At 40.3% G+C, this 20,058-nt stretch overlaps 1 protein-coding gene across 1 annotated transcript; it reads right to left on the bottom strand.

The window, feature by feature from the left end:
- Positions 1-3,514: 3,514 nt before the first annotated feature.
- On the bottom strand, positions 3,515-14,336 carry LOC105354031. Its single transcript, XM_023956107.1, has 5 exons — positions 12,766-14,336; positions 10,983-11,327; positions 10,676-10,793; positions 6,006-6,116; positions 3,515-3,886 (listed from the first exon to the last, which is right to left on the bottom strand). The coding sequence occupies exons 1-5, from the start codon at positions 13,799-13,801 to the stop codon at positions 3,733-3,735; spliced, it is 1,764 nt and encodes a 587-aa protein (XP_023811875.1). The 5' UTR covers positions 13,802-14,336; the 3' UTR covers positions 3,515-3,732.
- Positions 14,337-20,058: the final 5,722 nt, after the last annotated feature.

Genomic DNA, 20,058 nt, shown 5'->3' with positions numbered 1-20,058 from the left:
GAGTCCAGCTCTTAAAAAACTGACAAAAGAGAAAAGAAAATGGAATCATTTGATTTGTTATTTCTAATTATTATTTTCTTTAGGCTTTGTTTGTTTTGTTGTGCTGCATGTTCATGTTTGTGTAATTTTGACAGAGTATAGTTTTATGGAACAAAATACTGTATGTTCTTTATGGTTTAACTTGATTTATTCTGTTTTTATCCATATTTATGTTCAAAATATTAAATTTAAAGGTTTAAAAGTTTTGCTTTAGTGTGATCAATAAATGTTTATCTTGTTCGGCCCCCAACCTAAAGTGTGTTTTGGATTTAGGCCCCATGTGCAACTGAAGCTGACATGAGGTTATAAAACTCATGCTTTTTTTGGTGTGTAAAACGAGCAGAAAAAAAATATAGGGAAAACAAGAGGATGCCGACAAACTGTGTGGGTGTGTGAGTGTGTGTGTGTGTGTGTGTGGGGGGGGGGGGGGGTCACTCACCCGGGGAGTACGTTTGTGTAGAAATGCCACTGTTCATTCGTGACACATCTGTGTAAATTTCATGTGAAAGACCCCAACTTTTCCCACATAAATTCAGGTATGACCAATTGTTGAGTCACGCATGCAATTTTTTTTTAATTTATGTATTATTTTATGATGGTTTCGTTATGTGGAGGCCGACAGGTGATGAAACATTGTAGAGGATCATTTTTGATCATATTTACATGTAAAAATGGGAGAGATAGATGCTGAGTCATAGAGTCATCTGGTCCTCAGGATGTCTTGGATGAAGGAGTGAAAGTTCAACAATCTGACAAGAAATGCATTTGCCTTCTGTTTAGCAACATGAGATTTGCCTGGAAACGGTGGAGACATCAAGAGTTGATTTGAAGGAAAGTACATTTTTCTATGGTCTATTTCTTAATGTGAAGGTGTTTTTTACAATATTTGTATTGATTGCCACTTTGATGTCCTCTATTGATTCAAAAATAGATACAAATGAATTGCCGGTAGGTTATATTGATAGCATTGATTGTTTATAAGAACTGGTCTGAGTGAGTCTGACGTATTTCTGATTCCATAGAAATACCGTCAATACAGTCACAGTTTTTTTTGCAATATGGACAGCGCCATGTCGGAGCTAGACAATGTCAGTAAGTTGCTCCGAATCCGTCTGAGTCATCGTTTCTTTGGCAACCACTCTCACCAACCAGGGGTGAGCTTGTTGGAAGTTGACACCCCTACCACTTGAAAGTGGGCCACACAAAATCTGTCAACTTTCTAAACTGACCAATCAGATGCCTCAATAAAAGTATGTGGTGCCTACTGTCCCCTATGTCTGATGTTTCAAACGTTTGATTGACAGATTCTCCTGAGTTCCCTTTCAAGTGGTAGGGGTGTGGCTTCCCAACAATCTTACCCCTGATTGGCGAGAGTGGTTGCCATAAAAGCGTTAACTCACACCAACTTGGACCAATCACTGCTTTCTCATAGTGAAAAGAATGGCAACAGAAAAGACTATATTTTGTTGGAGCAGGGAGTAACCCACAGTGTATGACTCAGTCGGTCCAGTTCTCATATATCGTCGAAGGGTGTGACCCGCCTTCATCCTTCAGTAACTGGAAAGGCTCCAGTGACCCCGTGACCCCAGACGGAAATGAAGCAGGTTTGGAAACTGGATGGATTATAGGCATGACCCATTCACCACTGTGAAAGAACATCATCTCATCTTTGCCCCAGGAAGAACACACCTTCAGTCTCACATGTGGGTCTGACTGTAGGCGTAGCCTCCATGTGCTTAACCCTTGTGCTATCTTAGATGACCCCACCCTTACATTGACGTGTTCTCCCTACCATGACAAAGGTGGATAAAGGTGGAAAGTTTTCATGTTCAGGTTCAGCGCACTGTCTTGTGGGTCTAGATGACCCCACTCCCAATGTCAAAGTGCCTAGGATAGCACAAGCGTTAATAGAGATGGAGCTTAGTTTTATTTTAAGTCATTTAGATCATCCACTGCTTTTCCTGGAGTGGTAGATGCTGATGTAGGGGACAGTAAATTAGAGTTTTTGGCTCAATTTGTTGGAGTTTTTATTTATTTACTTTGGTCTTAGAAGGAAAACGTGAAACAATAGAATGTTTTTTTTTCTTTATTTTCTCTTTTAATTGCCTGTATTGTATAAATTTGATAAGAAGTTTTAGGTAATCCACCCTGTGGCTTAATCAAATACCAGCCAGCTATAAAATCTGCTCAGACACACTCTCTGCCTTTGTTCTGGCCCGAAGCAGTCCTGGACTGTGAGGACCAGACTGTTTTCGCAATTTTTCCTTCTTACTGTGTGTTTTTAGCAAAAGTTCACCCCCGCCACTTACTCAATACTCAAGTAATGACATCCAGGAAGTGATGACATCACAGCGGGAAAGAAAAAAAAACGGAAGAGGCCAAAATCTCTTATGGGGCTAAAAAAACAGTTCAAAATCCACTAATGAAACCAAAACATGCGTTGGGGAAATCTAAAGAAAGTTTTAACAAAATTATGGGATGGCGACAGGACTAACACCTTGGCGGATGTTTTGTGGCAAAGAGTGAAATTTGAGAAAAGGAACATTTGTTCAAGTAATCTATAAACATTTTTACACACACACCAGCAGTCTACAACCACAACTGTGAACTTCGTTGACCTTTGACCTCAGAAAGAGATTGCCATCTTTAATTTTCAAAAAGAAAAAAACCTTTAGTGCCAGCTACAAATTTAAACTATCCCTGATTATTTTGATTGATCTTCTAACTCTTTGTGCAAAACCTTTTTTTTCCTTGGGGAAAGAATTCTGAAGTAATTCAATTCAATTTTATTTGTATAGCCCAAATTCAAAACAACAGTCGTCTCAATGGGCTTTCGTATAGAGTAAGAAGTTGTAGATTTTGAATCGATTTCAAACGTGGCATTCCTTTGTTGCTCGCACATTTTTCAACCAGAATTTTGTGAAAATTGAACACGAGTCGTTGGCTTAAGCTGAACGAAACAATAGGTCAGATTTTAACAGGACATGGTTAATAAAAGCTTCTGTTGCCAAGGAAATCCAAAAATTTACTTTTGCTGATACTTCTAAAAGTGATATAAAATTGTCCGTCACCCTTAGGCAACCAAAATATAATACGGTTGCTACGGAGATACAACAGAAAATCAGAATAAAAAAAAAAAAAGCAGATTTTATTCCCTATGAATTCGACACGTGCAGCAATGACCTGGTTGTCAGGTGAAGAGGGGGAGAATGAAGGGCGTGTGGCAGCCGCTACTCTCCAGTCAGTGAGGGCGGGTCAAAAGGAGGTGGCGGGGCCGAGGGAGGGTCGCTCCTATGGGCCATACGACACTACACAAAGCTTTAATTTTTACATTGTTTTCCACTGCTTTGTCTGGCATCCATGATCCCTGAACATTTTTGTAGCATTAAGACTTTGACGACTTCAAATCAAATTCATAACACTTATCAATTAGAAGAAAATGATGCTTTTCCCACTATATTTACCCACACAATCCAAAAGCCTCTCCTTTTTTATTCAAGAGACATGCATTCATAGACAAACATAGAAACACAATAAAAAGGTGATACACTTGTTATTACTGCAGAGAAGGCCCTGTTTGTGTTGGTTTTTTGTCAGAGTTCAGGTGAAACAGGAACAAAAAGTGTATTTTTTTTTTTTTGCTCCTCTTGTGCTTGTTTAGACACAGTAGGAGCAGAGACACAGTGGGGCTTCTCAGATGGAAGTCCGAAGGGTCTGTGAGGAGTCTGGTTCTGGTCCCGCGGAGCTTGGCTGGAGGTCTGACATGGCCATCTGACACTGATCTTCTCGCTGCCCCCTTTTTGTGGTCGCCGTTGACGCCACATCAGATGAGAGGAGGCCAGCTCTCCTGGCACACAAGACAGTATGGCATGTGGTAGTGATTGAAAAGTTGTTTTAAAATTCAAACTAAACATTAAGCCTTCAGAAAAAGAAAAAAAACACTTATCAAACATCTATTTGTAACAAATTATAAGGTCCAAGAAGAAAACAAGGTTGTCTCAGGTGGGAGCAAAAGGGAAATTGCTCTATTTGATTTTGTTGTAGAAGATTGTAATGATCCACCTGGACATATATTTGGATTTCCCGACACTTTTTGCAGGAAAATGCTGTTCTGAGTTGAATCATGTTCAGAAAGTGCAGAAAGCATTTCAAAAATACAGCTTTTAGTAAGGACCAGGTTAGAACTGCAGTTATACTTCAGCTGAACAATAATGCGCAGGCAGGTTGATAAAGGAAAAAAATTAAAATTACTTTTTTTTAATTTTACATTTCCTATATCAAAAGGCTTTGTTTAAAAGTAAAACATTCAAGAACCCATTAGCTACAATAATAGTATAAAAGCTTTGATGTTTGCCCATAGGGGAATTCCCAGGCAACGTTGCATATTATTATACTTATTAATATAGTAAAGATGTAATTAACACTAAAGTGGGGAAAAAAATCTTTGCATTCTCCTTAAAGCCATCTATCCATCCATTTTCTTAACCTGCTGTAAATTCCTTTTGGGGTCACGGGGTCGCCTAAGCCTAGCCTGGCTGCTGTTGGCCGAAGGCGGGGTACACCCTGGACAGGTTGTCAGCCTGTTGCAGGGCCTCACATTCACAGAACCATGCACAGACACGCCTAGGGACAATTTAGAGTAATCAATGAGGCATGTCTTTGGTCTGTGGGAGGAAACCGGAAACCCACACATGCACGGGAAGAATAAAGCCCGTACAGAAAGATCCTAACCTGGGTTTGAACTTGGGCTTCTCCCTGTTAGGCAAAAGACTCACCATGGTGCCACCATGCCAATTCTGTAAATTTTGCTTTAAAATAAAATAAAATAAAAGTCATTTTTTAGGACATAGTTACTTCAGAGCGGTAGGAGTCACAGATAAAAAGAATTTCTGTTAACACATTCTCCGGCTAGTTTACAGCCCCCTCAAAATAACCTAACAAAAATGGCGAGCATTATTGGAGCTATCTAGCCGTACTTTTTTTAGCCACATGCCAGCTCGAACGAGGATAACAAAGACGTACATGGATCTACTCATCTACAAGTTGGACGCATGGGAATGAAGCTTGTGGTGTGTTTTCTATGCCACAAATAAGATCTTTTTCCAACTGCAGTTTTTTTGTCTGCTCCTGGTTCACAATGATTTGAATTAAAAAATACTCAAAAATGCAATTTCAAGCTTAATTTCTTTTTATGTATACAGTGCCTTGCAAAAGTATTTACCCCCTTGGATGTTTGCCCCTTTGTGGCTTTCATAAATCACTCATGGTCAGTAAATTTTGTCTTTCCTCACACAAAGATTTTGTAGAAAGAAAAGCCTTCAATGTCAATGGGAAAACAGAAATCTACAAAGGAATGTCTTCAGCTGAGCACCAACCTCGAACTAAAGTCAGGAATGAGTTTCTAAAATGAGTTTCAGGCACATGGACTCATCCGTTCTGATACCTTCGCAACCACCACTACAAGTGCACACTTCCACTCGCTTCGGATTCTCAAGCTCGCTCCTCCATGTGACACAGTGAGAAGAAGGCTGCTGCCTTACAGACGACCTGGAGGCAATCAGCTGGTTAGCACGAATGGGAGCTTCTGTGAACTACGCGTCTCAGGTCAGCTGGCAGTAGTCTGGTCAGCTGAGGGTTGTACAGTCAGACATGTCTAGATTGCTATTGCCAAACAGTCAAGTACTGTGAAACCTACCGAAAAAAAACGGCTTCAAAGCGGAAAAAAATCAGAGAAATTCAACAAAATAAAAGCTGATTACATTACTCATTCTTTTATTGTTGAAACAAGATCTTACTGAGTTTTTCGACTAATTTATGATTCTATTTCAAACCCTAAACTAATCCTGAGATTACTGGCACACCTGGGAACCAATTGGGATACATCAATCTTTTATCCTCTGCTGTCGTCTGTCGCCTCCATACTTGTGCACATTTTTTTCCCACAGCCAGTTTGGAGTCGAACGTACTGTTTCGGCTCTCCGTTTTCTGCGGGTAAAGTGTCGTCACTGCAGAGGCTTCCTGTAGCCGCCTCAGGGTCAGCACAGGCCTCCTCACATGCCCGCTGCAGGCCCGCGGTGCTGCACACAAGCACAGGAACAATGGCCCCAATCATTCAACAGATCACAGTACGCCAGTTCCTGGAAGAGCGAATAAAACACAGACTGTTCTCTTTTAAACAAAGCACTATGCACATTTTAACACATTGGTTTATATTTCATTGTTTTTCGTGTATAAATATAGTCCTATACTCGTCAGTTCTTTGCATGTTTAAAAGGTTCAAAGGGTATAGTTGAGGCTGGTGCAAAATGAATTCAGAGGAAATAACTTCACTGAATCTTTTATGGCAAAAATAAGTGAAAGTAACAGCAACAAAAACTTTAATTTCAATTAAAAAAAAACAAAAACATTTTAAATCTAATATGTGTTGTAAAACAGGGACATGGACAGGATTTTAGAGGGAAAGGGCCTCCAAGTCAGAAAAAGGCACCAAAAACACTTTTTTTTGGTCCATTAAACAATACAGAAATGAAGTCAAATTTTAAAATAAACTACTAATAAATGAACTCAGCTATACTGTTGGTAAAAACTTTCATTGTTTTATGTTTCTGGTCATATTCTGTCCTCTCTCAGTCACCCCTGGTTCACAATAATCATCCACAGCTGTCTTCATTTTTGTTCATTGTCTTCAGTGAGGAGGTGTTTGGTTTTCAGTTCTACCTCATCAGGTCATCTGCTTTCTCTGCTTTTTGTTTCTCCACGCTTTTATCCTTTAAATGTTTACGTTTCTGCCACCAAGCCCAGTTTCCTACACCAGTTCCTGACAGTTATTATAAGTATCAAATGTGACTCTGGTTCTATGTTGGGTTTTTCACTTCTGATCCTCTAAACACAGACTTTTGTTGCGCTGAGAAGATTTAATTCCAAAAGGTTTTGAAACGGAATAATTCAGAGTTTAAAGAAGGCAATTCTAATCAGAAAATATTAGGTTAAACTGAATAATTTGGTTTCAGACCAGTGGTGAGGAAGCAATGAACTCGCCATAACTGTTCATTTATTTTGACATTTCTCCAGAGTTTTATTAAGTAAGCACCCAACTTCCTGTCCCAGCACGATCTGCTCTGTAGGTGAACTGATGTGCCATGTTCAGATGTCTGGTAAAAGTGAATACTTGACTAATATAGAGTGTTTTCCTGAAATATTAACTGTTAACCGAAGCTATTTAAATCAGTGGATGGCAACTAGTTGGACCAGAACTCTCACATTCAAGTTGCTTCACTGTCACGTCGACTCTTCAGTTCTCCATGTGGGAGCCGTGTCTGTCCCTGACTCTCTCTCTGTCTCTCTGGTGGCTCCGAGTTCGAGCGGAGCCACAAAGACAGAAGCAGCAACTCGGAACTGGGGGGATTTTGTCTCCACATTTTTTTTCCTTGTATCTCTAACAGAAATGTATTAATGGTAATACACAAAAAAAAAAGCTTTTTTTTTTTATGAGGCAAAAAAGGGCAGGCGCTGAAGATGATTCATAACAACTTTCAGTGGTACCATCACATGAGATGTTGCATTTTTACCTAAAAAATGTCAAATCTCTGTGTTTCATTCAGAACTGTGGGTGCACAAATATCCCCCTGCCGCGACATTTCTACCAGGTTGTGATCTGGACTCTTTTCTTGTCAGACAGATGGTCCTGTCTGCCAAAGTCTTGGGATGAAATAAAGTGAGTAACTCCTCCACTTGAGTTCTTTGCCAAACACAACGCTGTGCTTCATGGTCAAACGTCTCTATTTTGATCTTCTTTGATAGCATCCTGGGTGCAGATTGCTCAGCAGAATCCTTGCAAACAAAGCGGCCGCCCTGCTGATCCATTTTAGGTACCGTACTTTTATTTTTTATTTTTTGAGAAAACAGGCTTCATTTTTGCAGCCCCTGCCAGTGTGTGCTCCTTAAGTATAAAAGCATAAAAACATAGAAAATGAAAATGGAAAATGAAATGTGATTATCAACATCCAGCAACTTGTTGCTTTATGCTGCTTCATGGTTTTACCCAGACTTTCAGCTCTCATCTGATGTGTTGTTGGACAGGACAAGTTAGAAAAAGAAAAAGAAAAAAAAATGAAAAAAGGAGTGACTATGTTTTCTCCTTGCAGACCAACTGGAAATTACTGTTGAAATGATTGCCAAAACTATTTTAAGATTTATATTTGCAATTAGGTCCTAAAAAAGGACAACAACTAGTTGCTAACAGGAAATAATACGCCGTAATATAAGTTGAGCCATAACAAGCAAAGCAGATTTGAGGAATACCAGAACAATAGATGATTAGTACTCCCCCCATATTGTTGGAAGAAAGGAATGAAAACATGTCTGCAGCCTGCAAAGAAAGCAATGCTCAGTAATGGAAATTCCTTTAAGCTTGGTTTAGTGTTGGTGCTTAATTAGCCTTTGGTTTGTGTTGACTATGTTCAGCTGGGAGGACCAAGTATAACCCAAAAAGGATGACACCAGGTTCTGATCAGCGCTGCCCGACCAGTGTGGAATGTCCTGGTTTTCTGTTTTAGCTTCCATGTTAACATGCTAGCACATGCATGCAGGCTGTACAGCCTTCGTGTGATTCGGCTGGGACTCGAGCGACGTTTCAGCAGCACGCCAGCCTGTTTTAAAACAGTTTTAATGCTCATTTTTCACAATTGCCTCTGAGAAAGTATTTCTGGTACTTTTAATAAAACAAAGGAGTAGTTATTTGACTGAGCCTTTGAGAATTTTAAAATAAATTTTTATCTACAATCTAAATAGTTTAATATACTTCCTGTTTAAAACACGTTTATAGAACTATGTCAGCCAAAATTCCAAAAAACTTTGCAGCAGAAATAACGAATAATCAACACAAAAACCCTAAAAATGAGTTCCAGAAGCTGTCACCTACCTAGGTTAAACCATTGGGTGATTTAAACCCCAAAAATCCAGCCTCTCTCGACTTTAACCCCTCCTCTAAGTCTTTGGTATGACTTGGCCATAAATTTGAACTCCAGACCTTCCAGTTTTGGGGGCAGACACTCTACCAAAAGGCCATTGAGCATGTTCGAGGCTCCAAGCAACGATTGTACGACCCCCAAATGCTTTTTGCCTTCGCCCTGGCGGCCCTCTTTTGACCCGCCCTCATTGGCTGAGCGGCTGCTGCACACACCTCACTCTAACCCTCTGCCCCACCTAGACCTGCACGTGACAAAATCATGAAATAAAACAATTTTCAAGATGGTGGCTTTTCTGTTGGTTTTATCTCTACAGCAACCATTTTATGTTTTGATTGTCTGGGTGTAAAGAACAGGTCTGCAAAAAGTAAATTTTACTGATTTTTTTTTGCAACAGAGGCTTTTTGTTAACCATGCCCGCATTTCTCGAATATGTTCATATCGTTTGTCACATTGTTTAGTTCGAATTTAAGTCATGGATGCATGAACTACATTTTCACAATTTTCTGGTGAAAAATGTGCGTTCATCAGGGAAACGCCACTTTCGCGAATTCACCCAGTTTGTAGCTCGCTCTTCCTCTTGCCTCTTCCTGAGGTCAAAGGTCAACAAATCTTTCATTGTGATTGCAGATTTAACCTGTGTGTGAGATTTCATGAAGATCGATCAAGCAAGCCTTCTTTTCCCATTTTGTGCAAAAATCTGCAAATTTCACACGTTGACGCAAAACGGCCGCCTGTTTTAAAACAGTTTTAATGCCGATTTTCATCAATGCCTCTGAGAAAGTATTTCTGGTACTTTTCATAAAACAAAGGAGTAGTTATTTGACTGAGCCTTTAGCGAACCTCAATTTTACACGTTGACGCAAACTGGCCGCCAAGCCGCAGGTCCAGTGGCCATCCCATAAGAATTAAAAAACTTCCCATGAAATAAAGTGTTAGGACATGAAGTAAAAATGTCGACAAAGTATAGAATATTTTTAACAAAGCATCACATCATTAGCATATGATGAGTAAGCTAAAGGCATGCAATGAACCCAGTTTGCATGGCATTGCCTCAACTCAGTCAATGCTGTTTTTGAACAGATAATATGCAAAATACAGAGATTTTGGGTATAAAATTGCTTAAAATGATTACAATTGTACATATACATTGCATTTATAGCACAGATGAGTGGACATGTATTATATATTTTAGTACACATCTTATCTAACCCTGTATTCATAAACACTATAAAGCAGAATCAGAGAATGGCATGTCAAAAGTTCAACTGAGCTTCTTTTTAGGATTTTTTTGGTCCTAAATGGCACATAAAGCATAGTTTATTGTACAGATCAGCTTTTTGTTGGTCTCTTTCTTGAATCCCCTGGTTATTCTGATGCTACTTGACAATTCAAGTCATAGAAATGCCTGCGTAAAGGCTGCTTTTGACATTTATCTTACATTTTCAAAGAATTGCTGCTTTTTATGTATTTTTATTTCCAACCTAATGAGTCACTGTGCCATTCAGTTTACAAAAAATAACAAATTCCCTAGCATTTTTTTTTTATTACTTGACCATCAAACTAAAAGCTTTATTCTCCTTAAATCTGCATGTAAAGTGTCAGTTTAGTGGAGTAACATCCTAATACTGCCACATCCCCACCACCGCACAAGGAGCTGGTGCACTTACCCTTTTTTCTTTTGACATTTGAGGATATAGATAATGATAACAGCAGTCTCCACAATCAGAAAAACGGCTGCGAACGTAGCTCCAATTTTCCATGCCCTCAGGCCTTGCTCATTTGTCTCTGAACAGATGCATTAGAGGAAAAAAAGAAGACAGAAAGGCAGGACAGAGAATAAATGGGAGTTCTGCAAATTCCTGGAGAACCTATCAAAGAGACCTTAACAGCCACTGTTTTTGTATCTTTCCAGCTTCAAATCCGGCCTAAAAGAACGGCTACACACTAATTTACTTTTCCTTAATGATTTCTCACCTCTGATTCTAGGTTTTTCCTCCACCTCATTCCACTTTCCACCTTCCACCTTCAGCTCATCTGCCTTTCCAAATGGCTCATTCTCTGCCAGAGGGTGCTCAGCCAGAACATCATTCTCAGAGTTCTCCAGCGTAGGTTGGGCCATGTCAAGGTCATGCAGCGAAAGGTTATGAGTGGGAATGATGATTTTGTTGCCTTGCTGGTATTTTTCATTACACTCGACACTCTCTCCTCCTTTCATTCTATAAAGTGATAGATTTAGGGTGGGAGGTTGGTTGTCGGGGCTCTGTCCAATGAAAACGTCCTCTCCGTCCACAGGCCAGGGGCTGGAGAGTTCCAGGATTTCTGGAAGAGAGGGTTGATATTTGTCACTTACTTGAAAATGAAGTCAAGGGGTCATGGTTCATGGAAAGAAGAGAGAAATTTAAAGTGCTAATGAGGCCATTTGTGAGGTTTACACCAACCAGCCTAAGTCACTGCTGCCCTAATGGGTGAATAAAGTAAAAAAAAAAAAAAGGGGAGAATTTGTAACGGAGAACGCAGATGGCCTGCAAGAAAATAAAAGATCAGAAACCTCTTGGTGAACCAGTAGAGCAAAAACGTTCATGCACGTGTTTTTGTGGATGAGAGATTCTATGGAGATTCTAGGGAATACTTTGGGTGTATCCAGAATAGAAGTGTCAGTTGTTCCCGATCGAGTCCTGATCCTGGTCTGTATTCACACTGCCGTCTACTGGACATTTCTGACCCAAAAACACGTGGAAAAAGGATCTCTTCAGTCGTTGGCCAGGAATTATGAGGGCAGGGAGAAGCAACGAGAGAAAAAATGATTAAAATCCCACACTTCGCAATTATTGTTGGGATAGTCCACTTGTGTTTTGCTGACCAATTTTTAACTTCTGGATCTACTTCAAAGTTCAAGACTTACTTTTGCGACTTTAGTATGATGGAGGCATGCTGCAATGCGGTTACTTAGGAGGCGATTGTCAAGAAGGCACACTGATAAGGGTCTATGACATATAGATTGTCGGGAAAAAGAGTGAGAAGCAATCTCTATCACATTAAAAGTAGTTTTAATGAGACTACATTCACACGCCCACATTTCAATCAGTTGCTGTGTCTCATCGTTGCTCCACGTTGGTTTGAAACTTATAGTTGCCTCTTTTCAACACTTTTTACATCCCATAATTACTGATAACGATGGCCATTTTGGTCCAGTTGTTCTCCTCCAATCACGGAGCCTACTCATACTGAAGAAACTCAGAGCGAACCGAAAAACTCAGTCCGATTGCAAACTAAGACCACTTCAAAAGATGGGTCAGAGAGCGGCTTCTGGTCCCCGACCGGAGTCCACTTGGGTGCATTCAGACTGAAAATGTATTCCGGATTATCAGGGGAAATGAATTCTGTATGTCTTACAGATTTTTTCTTTTCAACCCCATGAAACGTGCACAAGGGGAATGTTGATGCTGATCTTACAAATACTTGACGATACTCTTACCCCACACACAACAATGGTACATTCAATTTTTATGATGTCCCAAAGACACTCCAAGACACACCTGCACTCCCCTTGAACACTCCTTTCTATGACCCTTCGAGGGGCCTGGACAACCCAAAAAGTCTAAACACCCATACGAGTCAGCCCGACTAAGGTATTGGGATTCAATAAGGCAATGTTTTTTGACTGAGGGCAGGGACTTTCAGAAAACTAAAGTGTAACAGATTCTTGGGTTTGAATTCCAACCTTTGCAGCTGCATTTATTAGATACACATATCTCACCTTGATTCTCTCTTTCACTGCCATGAGAGTCCTCCCCAACTATTTGTTCATCTGGACCCACTTTTTTGTCATTGCCCTCGTTCATCAATGTGACAGTTTCTTCTTTGGTTCCAGTTCCTTTTTCCCCTCTTGTTGCTCCCGTGAAGTGTGAACCTTTTTTTGTACTTTCCTCCAACAAAAAGCCATATCCATCAGCTCCTTGGAGTTCCTTCTGTGTCATCTCTTCTGCATTTGTCTTAGAATTGTTTGCAGACGGCTCAATCGTCTCCCCTTTGACTTTCTTTATTCGAGTTTCTTTTTTCTCTTGATCAAACTCTGCCGGTTCCTCCTCCTTCACACCCAGAGTGGTTTCAGAATCTTCAACAGTTTTGTTCTGTTCTGATTCTTTAGCGACTGCCACGGACACAACTGACGTTTTGTTTGAATCTTGCATTTTTCTTTCAGTTGCTTTACTTTCTTCTATTGAAGCAACTTGGTCCTGGTTGTCCTTTCCTTGTACTTTAGCTTCCCCTAAACTTTTATCTTCTTGATTAAATGTATTACCTGATGATTCCTTGGTGGCGTTCAAGCTAGCTTCTTGTTTGACTTTACTGCCTACAGACTCAGTGGTCTTCTCCATTAATTCAGCACCTGTTGGACCTTTTCCTTCAACAAGAACTTCTCCGTTCCCACCTACGTCTTCAAATCTAGCAACTTTCTCCATCTCCCTCTTCCCATCAAACCCCAAACGTTCCCCCTCTGTTGTCAATATTTCCGTTTCTTCATTGGATTCCGTCTCTCCCGGTGCGTCCGCTTCATCCACTTCCTCCACCTCCGCGGCCTCCTCTGCTGCTTGGCCGAAAGCCGCCTCCACCACTTTCTCCAACAACTCCTTCAGCACTTCCTCTGCCCCACGACCCTCCACCTGCTCAGAGGCTTTCTGCACAGCCTGCTGCACATCCTTTAAGCTAGGAGGGGATATGACTGGCCCTGTCTCTGCAGCAGGCTGCTTGGACGCTTGTGGTAAGCTCTGGACGTTTTGGTGGATGACCTCCATGGAAGGAGTGGGGGTAGACACATCTAAAGAGACGGTAGGAAGAATGTTGGTGTTCAATCAAAAAGAATGACTAGTCTGATTATTATTTTGCAATATACTGACTACTTAAGAAAAAAAGATTGGTGAGCCAGTTAAGGGGTAAATGGTGGATTTCTTGCCATTTGTGGCATCAGAATCAATCTATGGTACATGTTGTGTGGTAAAATCTCTCCATTCTACAATAGACATTCATTTTAATTTCCATTCATCAATTTTATTTAGTTCAATTGAAATGTTTGGCTCATCACAAGGTATTTCTTGGAAAAACAGCAAATAATTCAGTGAACACTTCTCTCTACCCATCAAAAATTCACCCATACAACCTACTTTGTGAAGGAAATGAGAAATTTAGCATTTTACCTTCAGATGTGGAGTGCTGTAATATCAAAACCACCAGGAATCCTTTCAAATTACAATATCTCATGTTGGTAGGAAAAAAAAGAAACAAAAAAAACTGTTTTTAATTTCCAAACTGCCTCCCAAAAAAAAAAAAAAAAAAAAATACAACTCAGACGTCTAAAAGTGTGAACTCCGCTGCAAACATGAACTGAGTGTTCCAAACCGATGGCAGAATTGTTGAACCAGCCCGTCGAAAGGGAGGGCCGTGTTAACAGATGACAAAGAAATGATGGAGCGCCAAAGATAAGAAGAAGAGTGTTAAGTGTTGCAAGCCCAAAGCATCTTTTTTCCACCAGGTGTCTCTACATAAAGTAGCACATCAGTGTCAAATGCCTTTGAGAAACTAGCAAGGACAGTGGTGAAGTATCAGCGTCGTGTCACACACACGCTGAACTCTGGAGGAGCAATTATAGGCAAACTGTTGAACTTAAGCAGGAGTGACTTTACCAGTGGGACTTGACATGGAAAAAAAGAGAAAGTAATGTTAGATGAAGTAAAAAGGTTGCAAAAAAATGATTTTTTTTTATCAAGAACTTGCTTTTTTAGAGTTAAGTGTTTTGATTGATTTTCCTTCAAACCATTTCTCTATTCTTTGCAAACATTTGTGTGTTAAAAAACAGAAACATCTCAATAGCCTCAGTAAAGAGATGTGACAAAAATTGATGAAAGTTGAATAAAAATGTGACACGCAGCTGAACATAAACTGTTTGGAGGCCAGCAAAGCTCTGGGAGTGGCAGAAAACCAGGGACTGTAACAATGCTCAATTTGTGCTAAGGGGCCTAAAGAGTGCCAAGAAAATATTCTCCATACCATTACACCACCACCACCAGCACCAGCTTGAACCGAGGATAAAAGGCAGGATAGATCCATGCTTTCATGATGTTGACGCCAAAATTCTGACCCTATTATCTGAATTTAGCAGCAGAAATGGAGACTCATCAGATCAGACAACGTTTTTCCAATCTTCTATTGTCCAATTTTGTTGAGTCTGTGTGAATTGTAGCTTTAGTTTCCTGTTCTTAACTGACAGGAGTGGTACCCGGTGTAGTTTTTTGCTGCTGTGGCCCATCTGCCCCAAGGTTGGACGTGTTGTACGTTCAGAGATGCTCTTCTGTAGACCTCCGTTGTAACCAGTGGTTATTTGAGTTACTGTTATCTTTTTCGAGCGGCCATAGTGTAGTGATAGGGCGGTCGACCTCTGATCGGAGGATTGCAGGTTTGATTCCTGCCTTCCCGCCCATGTGTCAAAGCGCCCTTGGGCAAGACACTGAACCCCACTGTTGGGTCTAAACTAAACCAACATTTCTCAACGATATTTGAGCTGGAAGAAAGGACACAGACTCACTTTAAATCTTTTCTCGAGAGAGAGAGAGAGAGAGAGAGAGAGCAGACAGGGACATACTCACGCAATTCTCCGTTTGCTCTGAGTTTACAGAGGTCTGCCTCCTCGTATTTATTGAAAATCAGGGTGTTTCCCTACATACAGATGCTTCTAAAAGGGAGGGGTAAAACAATGGAGCCCACACAGGTCAAGAAACTAATCTAAACAAACATCTTAAAAGAAGCGTTTGCTCCTTTGAGATCCAGTTTCATTGTTGACCCCTGTGCTTCCAGAGCTCATCTTCTGCAGAGCAAAGGTCCTGCATATCAAAGGTGACCATCTGTCACCGGGTCAAATGCAAGACAGCTGCATTGGGTCACGTTATTCGTTCCTGAGAACCAATTTCTCGTAGTAAAGCAATATACACACAATATATCAAAAGGTCAGAGTAAATATGAGATAACTTATGTACAATTATTCTAACACCCACCTTGCCTCTGGTGGAAGCTTAGCACCAGTGTTCGGCAGTGGAGCCACCACCAGTTTGTGAATGTGACTGTAAAGCACCTTGGGCCTTCGAGGAAGGTAGAAAAAAAGCGCTACATAAGGATATGCCATTTACCATTCTACCAGCTGGAACCAGTCTGGACATTCTCCTCTGAGCTCTGGCATCAACGAGGCATTTCTGCCCACGGAACTGCCTCTCACTGGATATTTTCTCAGTTTTTGAAAGACTCGGGGGGCCAGCCCATCTGGCACCACCAACCATCAAAGTCACTTAAATCCCCTTTCTTCCTCATTCTGATGCTCGGTTTGAACTGCAGCAGATCATCTTGACCATGTCTACATGCCTAAATGCATTCAGTTGCTGCCATGTGATTGGCTGATTAGAAATGTGTTGTACCAGTGTGCCTAATAAAGTGGCCAGAGAGTGTAGAATCTACACTGTAGATTCTCAAATCTAGTGAGCACCGATGCACACTGGTTTTTGCACATAGACTTCTGAAATTTGACATTTGTAGATTTGGACACCCCAAAAAAATGGGGAACCCCCCGACGGCATCAACAGCAACACTGCTATCTCATTTTTTGTTTGCGTCTTGTGAATTGGTAATTATTCTCCTACTTAGCTAGCAGGTTTTTTTTTTTTTTTTTTTTTTTTTTTTACCATAAGGCAAAATTGAAAAAATAAAAATAAAAAATACAGTCATATCAGGAATAAAGATAGCCATATCGGATCTGCAGCTTGGCAGGAATAATCTGGTCTAAGTTGCTGAAATCAGTTCCAGAACATTAGGACACTTTCTCAAACGTATTCTTTAGAAATATTCTCAGCCTTTAACTACAACCCCTCAGTACACACACCCTTTACCCCTCATAATATACACTGCAACACAAACACACATACATGCACACACACTCTCCACTTTAGAAGAACGTAAACACTCACTCGAGCACGGGTGTTAGCTCACCTTTGCACAAATAGTTTGCGTGATTAAATGAAATATTTCACGCTAGTGTTAAGTGTTGTTTGCAAAAGCATGCGTATGTGAACATTATTTGTATTGTGTACATGTTGGCATGTGAACATTTTTGGAGCCAACAGGAATGTTTATAACATTTGAGTGTGTGTGTGGACAGGCCACCCTTCTAGATTTGTATCACATCTGAATCTGACCGTAATTATTATGAACATCCAGCAACTTGTTGCTTTATGCTGCTTCATGATTTTACCCCCCCCCCCCCCCCCCCCCTTCTATAATCACATTCCTGTCCCCCCTCTCTAACATCCCTCTTTCTTCTTCCCTCCTTTCTGGTCCAACACAAAAGATTTTCAAATATGATTAAAATGAATAAAGTTTGGCCTAGATTACAAAAGAGGTTTATTCAGACATACCTTTGGTTTGTCTGAAGATTCATAAACCCTGTTGTTAAGGTAAAATTTGTCCAACACAAGAGGCCTTCAGCTCTCATCTGTTTGCCCAGCTGTTGGACAGGACAAGTTGAGAGAAGAAAAAAAAAACATTTTCAGCCTTCTAAAGAAACAAAATTCGGAATAACATACTTTTTTTTTCAACAATAACTCAACCACATTTGTTCACTCAAAACTCTTTCTGAAGAAAATCTGTCTGGAACCTTCACCAATTGCAGGCCAACTTTCAAACATCCTTTTATTGCAAAGATTGTTGAAAAAGCTGTTTTGACACAGCCAAACAACTTTCTGAACACAGACCGCCTGTTAGACATAATTTCAGTTAGGCTTTAGACTCTGCAGCACTGTGGAAAGATATTCACACCAACTCTGACTCAGTAAAAACATCTTTAATGCTTACAGTCTTTGATACATTGGACTGTGAACTCCTTCTTGTGGGTGGGATTTTCGGGTCAGTCCACATTGGTCAGTACTTATCTGACAGTCAGGGGTTATTACTATTGGTGATCTTAAATATGCAAGACTCTCCAAATCCTGTGGTGTACACCCACAGGGCTTGATTCTGGGACTTCTGCTGTTTGACTAATACATGCTCTTTCCAGCTCAGACCCATGTTTTGCAGTTATGCAGATGACACTCAGGTTTACGTAGCTCTTCATATAGCTCCAAACCACTGCAGTTTGCGCAGCTGCTCAGAGGAGAATTCAGTCAAATATATAACATACCTAAATCTGAGTTTCTGTGCTCACTTCAAGGCTGCGACTAAATCAGCCTTTAACAAATCAAATCATGATACAAAGATTTCACTTTCAGACAAGATTTACACAAGCTATACTCAAAAGCCTTTTTTTTTTTCAAAAAACAACTGTGTGCTTAAATATCAATTCATTCTAGTTGTGCTTTTGCAAACAATGCCTGTTATTGTAAATACACGAATGCAATTAGTGTGCCGCTGTGTCAGACTGAGTTGTTTTACTACATGTTACTAGCAAGGTTAGTAGTTATAGTCACATTAATGTTTTTTTTAGCTGTATCAGCTTTTTTAATTTTTAATTTTTTACACATTGCAAACAAGGTTCGGAGTAACGGATTTTGTAAATTCGCTAAGGCGGCCAACACAGCTAACCTTTTTAACGTGGCTGACATGTAGAGAAAAGCTGCAAACCTGCCAAAATAACAACAATTTCCTACAATTTATTATTTAAATTTTTGTATTTTTTTATTTGTCTGTTTGTCTTTGCACTTTTTTCTATTCAGTTGCTTCATTATGCTGCAAACAATTACCGTCAGGCAAATTTCTCACACCATCTATGGCAAAAGCATGAATGGGCGATTTTGTTCTGAGCATAAATGGCTCTATTCTGCTGCCAAGGTCCAAGAGAAGATTAGCAGAGGCTAAAACCTTTTTAAAGTAAAAAGAATTGATAGAATTACACGTTTCCCTTTGATAAAGCCACTCTCACCTCTCAACTTGAGTTCATCCTGAGTGTCTTTGTGGCATCTTACCTTTAATCCTCCATACCCCAAATTATTAAATCACAACGCAAATAATAGCCGAGTTGCGACTTGTGAAATTAAGCTTTTCCAACAGCTATTTTCTTGCATTGTGCTATTCAGAGAAATCAGCTGATTCTGACCACAGGCGCCATTGATTCTCCTGGCAAAAGACCAGCGTGATGCAACTGAAAACACACTTCTTTTCGATGAGACCTACCAGACTATTATCCTTCTGGTTTCTCCGCTGGAAAAAGGCCTCTCAAAAGCCTGGAAACTGTCTGAGAGGGAAAAAAAAATAATGTACACACTCTGTCTGTCAATGCAAGTGAAAGAATATGTCAAATTAAGTCTCTGTGGTCTTTGTGTGGCGTTGGATGCACTCGAGGTGACATGGTGCGATCTTTGCTCCAGTGTGATTTTACTTGACAATGCAGAAGGAAATCTAAGCTTTTGCATTTCTGGAGTCTCTGTTCTTTCAGTCAGAAGTAAACCACTGAAAAGGACAGAATCCAAAGCTTCTAAAAAGTAAAAATGTACATATTTTATGTCTGAATAGCCTGTCTTTGTGTGGACTTTTTAAGTTTTATGATCTTTTTCATTCATGACTGCAGGAGATTAAGGCCAAAAGGTTCATGCAGTCACATGAGCTTCACGTTGTGCGTGTGCTACCAGGCAGCAGTACCTCATTCTTGGCTTGTGACTGGGGCTGCAGAAGGGGATTACCGTTAAGATAATGTTCATGCATGTGTGCTAGTTGTTTTATTACTCAATCGTTTGTGGTTATGTTTTATTCGCAAACACTCATCCACACTTAAAAAATTTCCTCAGAAGTTATGACCAAAAAAAAAAAGGAATCACTAAGGTGTCATTCACACAAAAGTGTGTAACCTCTCAGATGTGTCTGTGTGTGAAGGGGTAATTGGCCGTAGAAGTTGCTGGCTGTATTTCACATGTGGATGCTGGCATTTCAGATGAGTTCTCCATTGGGCAGAAGAGGTCAAAGTGAGCAACCACTATGAACTTTGACCCATTCAACCATGATGTCAAACTCACCCAGCTTGTGTCTC

The sequence above is a fragment of the Oryzias latipes genome, chromosome 1 (assembly GCF_002234675.1).
Source record: "Oryzias latipes chromosome 1, ASM223467v1".
NCBI classification, from domain to species: domain Eukaryota; kingdom Metazoa; phylum Chordata; class Actinopteri; order Beloniformes; family Adrianichthyidae; genus Oryzias; species Oryzias latipes.
Note: the sequence above shows the minus strand (reverse complement) of the source record. Positions and strands in the feature narration are given on the sequence as shown.

Excerpts from the sequence above, each read along its gene's own strand:
- LOC105354031 (XM_023956107.1), bottom strand. The coding sequence starts at position 13,801 with ATGGAGGTCATCCACCAAAACGTCCAGAGCTTACCACAAGCGTCCAAG. Across the intron at positions 10,794-10,982 it reads GGAAAAACCTAGAATCAGAG|AGACAAATGAGCAAGGCCTG; the intron begins GTGAGAAATCAT and ends GCATCTGTTCAG. Across the intron at positions 6,117-10,675 it reads AAATGTCAAAAGAAAAAAGG|CACCGCGGGCCTGCAGCGGG; the intron begins GTAAGTGCACCA and ends GCTTGTGTGCAG.